The sequence below is a fragment of the Chiroxiphia lanceolata genome, chromosome 3 (genome assembly GCF_009829145.1).
Source record: "Chiroxiphia lanceolata isolate bChiLan1 chromosome 3, bChiLan1.pri, whole genome shotgun sequence".
Taxonomy (NCBI): domain Eukaryota; kingdom Metazoa; phylum Chordata; class Aves; order Passeriformes; family Pipridae; genus Chiroxiphia; species Chiroxiphia lanceolata.
In genome coordinates this window covers 82,332,197-82,338,563 of record NC_045639.1, presented here as the reverse complement: position 1 = coordinate 82,338,563, position 6,367 = coordinate 82,332,197, and the positions used below count along the sequence as shown (strand labels likewise).

The following is a 6,367-nucleotide window of genomic DNA, read 5'->3' as shown; positions in this document are numbered from 1 at the left end:
ATCTGTTCCCCTATGGCTTTTGGCAGCTCTGAGATTCCTGCTGACTTTACCAAAAAAATGAACCTAGTTTATCAGAAAAGCAGGAGTATAACTCTGACACATGAGAAGAAAATTTTTTGTAGGCAGTCAGCAGAAGGGGAAGGAAAGCCCAAAGGAGTTACCGACTCTCATTCTGTTTCACATTGCTGAAACTGGTTATTTGAATACACTGGTAGGTCTTCTGTGTTAATTAGATGTTATTTAATGATCTCAATCACTTCCTAAGGACCAGTGGCTCAATACAGCCCCCACGATAGCTCACACCATTCATGTTTTCCTCAAATATCCCGAGTTAGTCAATATTTGTACCACCTGGATTGTTCAGGGACAGTCAGTGGATGAAACTGGAAAATATTTTACATACACTCAGGTATTTAGGCTTTTCCTCACCATAATAAAGTTTAAATCTCAGGCTTGGGCTGTCAATGCGGGTCCTTTTCTTTTTTAAAAATTATTATTGTTTATTTTAGGACTTTTAAAAATCCCGGGTTGGGTTTTTTGTGGGTTTTTTGCTTTAGTTTTGGAGTTCGGTTGGTGTATTTCACGGCCGCTGTTGCACTCCCTCTCCCGAAAGGCGATCCCTGGACAGACGCGCGGGGGCAGCGGCCGGCCCCGCGGTCCCGCGCCTCCAGCAGCGGCGTAGCGCCCCCGCCCTGGAAACCCCTCGGGATTCCCCATCCTGCCGCCGGCCTGAGCGCGCTCATCGTGGAATCCGCGGGAAGCGGCGCCCAGCATTCAGGCTCCGCCGCGTCGGGGCAAGCACAGGTACGGCGCTGCCAGGGCGGGGAGCGGAGCGCAGGGCTCTGGCAGCGCTCACCGCCGCCGGCTCTCCCTTCGCACGGCGGCCGGGAGCTGCTCCGCGGCTGAACCACCGCATGGTGCGGCTCCACATGCCGCGGCTCCGCTCGGCGGCAAGGTGAATCTCCGGCAGCACCACCTGGGCCGGGGGGGGGCGAGAGGAACGGAGGGCCGAGCAAATCCTCCCGACGGGCTCCCAGACAAGGCCTCCCGGCAGCGGCGGCTGAGCCGGAGCGCGGGGGCGGCGGGCGGGAGCCGGGCGGGGCGCGGACGGCGGCGGGGCCGCCCCTCGGGCAGGCGCGGGCGGCAGCTCCCCCTGGGCCGGCGGTGCTTGGTTTCTTCTGGCAGCGGAGGCAGGGCCAGGCGCGGCGAAGGTGGGCGCGGAGTTGGCGGCGGGGCCGGGGGCAGTTTGTGGCGGCGGAGTGCTCCGGCTGAGTTTGTTCCGCAGGCCACGCGGGAGGTGAGGGACGGGGTCCGAAACCGGGACTGGGCTTGGCTCCGCTGTGCTCCGCGGAGGGTTTGCGGGCGGGAGTTTGCAGCGGTTGTGGCGCGGAGCAGCGGGGAAGAGCCCCGGGGTAGGGACGGCAGGTGGGGAGCCATGGGACACGATGGGTGGCGGCGGGTTAGATCTTTCCCTCTCCTCCCCTCACTTCCCTCCCGTGCTACGCCGGCGGAGTCGACGGCCGGCTGAGAAGGCGGCGACGTGAGCTGGAAGTGGGCGAAAACTTGTTCCTTGGCGGGTTCCCCCGCCTTGCCGCGGGGTCGGTGCCGCTCGGGCGAGCCGCGTTTTGGGGGCGAGGCGCGGGCCGGGGAAAGGCGGGTGGGCGCAGGCAAGCGGAGCCGCGCCGCCCCGCCGCTGCCGTCTCGCTTTCCTCCCCTGCCACAGGTCTCGCTGCGGGAAGCGGAGCGGAGCCAGTCCCGGAGGGGACGCGCCCGAAGAAGGGGCTGCCCGAAGCCGTCCTCCACCTCGCCGCACCGCCCGGAGCCGGAGGCGCCCGGGGGCGAAAGTTGCGCGGGGGGCCGGGCGCGATGCCGGGGCGCGGCGCGCTCTGCCTGGGGCTGCTCCTGCCCGTCCTGCTGGGCTGCGTCTCGGCGCAGCAGCCCGGCGGCTGCCCGGACCTCTGCGAGTGCTCGGAGCCGGCCAGGACGGTGAAGTGCGTGAATAGGAACCTGACGGCGGTGCCCCTCGACCTGCCGCCCTACGTCCGCAGCCTCTTCATCACCGGCAACCCCCTGACCCACCTGCCTGCCGGCGCCTTCTCCGCCCAGCGCCTGCCCGACCTCAGCGCCCTCAACCTCAGCGGCAACCACCTGCAGGCCGTGGAGGCCGGCGCCCTCGCCCTGCCCGCCCTGCGGCAGCTGGACCTCAGCGGCAACGCGCTGGTCTCGCTCAGCCCGCAGGCCTTCGGGGAGGGCGGCAGCCCCCTGGAGGAGCTGGCCCTCCGCGGGGCCCTGCGCGACTACGGCGTCCTCTTCAGCCTGGCCGCCTTGCTGCAGTCCGGGGCCCTGCGCAACCTCAGCCACCTGGACCTGGCCGACAACGGACTGCTGGTGCTGCCAGCCGGCATGTTCACTGCCCTGCCCGCCCTGCGGCAGCTGGACCTCAGCAACAACTCCCTGGTGGGCCTGCAGAACGTCTCCTTCCAGGGGCTAGGCCAGCTGCAGAGCCTCAACCTCAGCAACAACTCCCTGGCTGTGCTGTGGAACAGCACCCTGGCCCAGTTCCGCAGCCTGCCCACCCTCCGGCACATCGACCTGGACCACAACACCTGGGTCTGCGACTGCCCCATTGAGGACCTGGTGGCCTGGCTCAAGGAGAGTGACCAGGTGGAGGGCAAAGAAGCTCTGACTTGTGCATACCCTGACAAGATGTTGGGTAAAGCCCTGCTGAAGATCAGCAGCTTGGACCTGAACTGCTCTGTGCCCATAGACCTGCCTTCCCAGCTCCAGACTTCGTACGTCTTCCTGGGAATAGTCTTGGCTCTCATTGGGGCCATATTCCTCCTGGTTTTGTACTTAAACCGAAAAGGAATCAAAAAGTGGATGCACAACATCAGAGATGCCTGTAGGGATCACATGGAGGGCTATCACTACAGATACGAGATCAACGCAGACCCCAGGTTGACAAACCTCAGCTCCAACTCAGATGTCTGACAAAGTGCCCCAGGTGCAGGGCAGAGCACAGTACCTATGCATGAAAAGTAGACTTATGCTTTACCCTCATGCTTGCTTCCCTCTCTTCTGAGAAGTCTCAGACATGCTTGTAACCTGGGGGGGATATACCTCCTTGTGATTTCAAGTTCATTTTTGTTTTGAGAAGCTGGATGGCTGACCACGACGTTCAGCTGTATGTAGGAAACAAGCTGCTACCTATTTTCCACCTTGCCTGTCTGTACTTGTGGGAAATTTTTTTCAAGATGTCAGAAGAAACGAAAGAATTTTCTCTGATGCTCCAAAGCCACCAGAGTTTATAAAACATTTACCGACACAGATGTTGTTCAACAAAAGCTGCCTCAACGTTTTTGGAAAAAGATGTTATGTTCCTCTGTGCCAGTTTTGGTCTTGTATATCCGAATCTTGATGCGATGATTACATTTCATAGACTACCTTGAGATTTTAAGAAAATAACTCCTTTTAAAAGCTCCTCATTTACATAGGAGGAAATCAAATAGCATGCACAAACACTGTATAGTTTTACATGTTAGAAAATTTATGATCTCAGTAATCTCTTACTATTTTGTAGATATTTTTGATTGCAGTTTACCTGAATCGAGAGATTTTTTTATACAAACTGCATCTAAACTGCATCTCATTTCTTTCTGAACTGTTAAATTCAATAAATGGTCTTACAAGAACTGTTGCGTTTGCTATTCAATGAGAAATGTATGGACATCTAGGAATGTGAATAGTGCTACAGTCTCAGAAGTAATAGCTTTACAGTAGTAATACGAATAAAATTTTATACGAATGTGTAGCTTAAAGACGTAAATGTTTGGCAGTTTTGTGATATATGCTAGAAGGATTACACTGATCAATGATGGGAGCAGTTTCGTTTGGCACAAACCCCACAGTCTGCTCTCAAAGCAACTGCAAAACGTTGAGACAGATGCTAGGGTCCACCTTACTGAGAAGGTACAAGCTAATAGAATTTTCAAAAGATATTCTCCAGATTTAAAAAAATAATCAAAATAAGTTGTAGGGTTTGTTAGCTAGAGAAAATTTTACCTGAATTGAATTATTTATTATAAAAAACCATACTTAGGTACCCTGAAGTAAATTAAATGCAGCTCAGTTGTACAGTTGGCAAGTTTTAGGCTTATAAATCACTGCAGCATTTATTAGATTGCTAACTGGTTCCTTTTTAAGGTCTCTGTTCTCGTGAACTTCTGTTGTGATCTACATCTAGTAACTTGATGGAACTTTATCTTAAAGCATTTAACAGGTGCATTTCAGTATGGTATGGTACTCATGCTTCTTACTTGCTTGGGAATGCATTTTCTTGTAAATAGATAAGGCATGCAAAAAAACCCTTAAAAATGCATAATTTAATATGCAACTCTGATGGCATATAAAAAGATTGGCAAGAATCTTCCAATGGCTGCCAATAATCAATGCACTTTTTCTGATCTATTTATAGTTTCTTAATGAAAAAAAAATACACCAGCTGTAAAAGTGATGTGACTTGATATATATCGGTTTATCTGTGGAGCTTTTTCCATGGTCACTGTTACTTGAAGCTCTTGAGCATCTCTCAAATTTTATGAATTACTGGCTAATTCCTTTTGCTTTCAAAAATGACAGTTTTCTCAGATGTATGCTTTTGGTAAGGACTCATAAATATAAAATAGCCTTTAAAGTATCAGAAGAAATATAATCTCTTTGGGCTATCAGTATTATTCAAAAATATTTTTCATCTCTGCAACTTCAGACAAAGCAAATAGCACAAGTTGGTTCAGATTGATTTTCTATTGCTTTAAGTTGGATTTATTTAACAGTAGTGATTTTTTTTATGTAGCTTTGTGCATTTACCCTTAAAAGGAAAAAAAGGAATAGGTATTAAATACAATTAAAGTATTGTAAATCAGTATATTTTACTGTTAATGTAAGTTAAGTGATAGCCTTTCTCTTCTGCTGTCATTTAAATGTATGAGCAATATCTAGTTAACAGCATATGAATTAAGTTTGTGGATTCTTAAACAGCAGACTGCCAGTCTGAATATTAGCTGCCCATATTTTAAGAATAGCATAAAAACACCAGTGTGAAGAACTATTACTGTGCCCCTATGCAAACTGTTCATACTTGGTATACATCAGATAGTTTATGTAAGAAGTAAGAATTTAGTAGTTACGCAGTGTGCTTTGTTGTATCGGTCATTTTGGAGATTATCAACTTACACTTACTTGTACAGTGCCAAGAGGAGCAGAGCATCATCCTTGCTTCAGATGCTCCTGTAATATAATAGATAAAATATGTATAAACCAAGCCAATTCTTAGGCAATTTCCTGAGTTTTGTTAACAGACACTTTAAAGTAACTACAGTAAAAGCAGTTTTCCGTGATGTTTTAATGTAACGGCTGTGCATTTATAGAGCTGTGTAAGGACAGGCAACAACTTTAATTGCATTTTCTCGCCAATGGAGCAAGTATTTATATAGTGGGCAAGTGTAACTGTTATACTACACTTATTATTCTAAAGATTATTATTACTATTATTTTTGTATCTTAGAAAGTCAATGTAATAGAAATTTATTAGAGATCTGGTAACAGCTACTTTAAAGCAATTTTTGTCATTTGCTTACATGTGTATTTATTAGGATGTATCATTTAGCATGTGTCACTGTCGTGGTGGATAATGTTCTCCTACTGTGTTTGACCAGCAGTGAATGCTTTGGTGTTTTGTACAATGCATTATTTGATCTTAAATCCCCTTTCATAAACAGTGCTTGAAATTTGTTTTGCGTTCCTTTGACAATATACTTAACAGTGGTACTCTGAAGACACAGAAAAAGTAACTCCCACAATACTTGGGAACTTGGTTAAAAACTATAAATCTAAAATAACATCAGTTTAAAGGTTCTTCTGAAGCACATTTTATAATCTTACTCCGCTTTGACACCAGAAATTCCAGTTGCTTGCTAATTCCGGAGCAGCTTAATTAGCAAGACTGTTTTATTCACTCATTCTTCAATAAAACACATGCAGTACTAAATGCCTCTAAAATGTTTTTTGTATACATAAACCCTTTAAGTTCTGTATGACACAGTTGTCACTGAAAAACGTCCAGACTAAAGTCGTGGGCAAAGCTTCAGGGAAGGCTGCACAGCTAAGTGGAAAGGATGGCTTTTCCAAGGTTCAGCTGCTTTCTTAAAACTATTTTTAGTTGTAACAAGCTTAAAATTTTCTTGACATAGTTTTAATATATTTTCTTAAAATACTTTCAATCGATGCTGTTGCCAGGTAAGAAAATCCGCAAATCCTTCTTTATCCAAGGTAGCTTTATATTAGATCATCTGGCATTTCTTTTATATCA

At 48.2% G+C, this 6,367-nt stretch overlaps 1 protein-coding gene across 3 annotated transcripts; it reads left to right on the top strand.

The window, feature by feature from the left end:
- Positions 1–731: 731 nt before the first annotated feature.
- TPBG (trophoblast glycoprotein) lies at positions 732–6,046 on the top strand. Of its 3 annotated transcripts, none has more exons than XM_032684034.1 (2): positions 732–804; positions 1,724–6,046. In XM_032684034.1, the coding sequence occupies exon 2, from the start codon at positions 1,867–1,869 to the stop codon at positions 2,989–2,991; it is 1,125 nt and encodes a 374-aa protein (XP_032539925.1). In that variant the 5' UTR covers positions 732–804; positions 1,724–1,866; the 3' UTR covers positions 2,992–6,046. The 3 variants fall into 3 exon arrangements, with proteins under 3 accessions (XP_032539925.1, XP_032539924.1, XP_032539926.1); XM_032684033.1 differs by lacking the exon at positions 732–804 and adding an exon at positions 860–955; XM_032684035.1 differs by lacking the exon at positions 732–804 and adding an exon at positions 1,208–1,297.
- Positions 6,047–6,367: the final 321 nt, after the last annotated feature.

What these genes read in the sequence shown, in the direction of transcription:
- TPBG (XM_032684034.1), top strand. Translation starts at nt 1,867, where the DNA reads ATGCCGGGGCGCGGCGCGCTCTGCCTGGGGCTGCTCCTGCCCGTCCTG.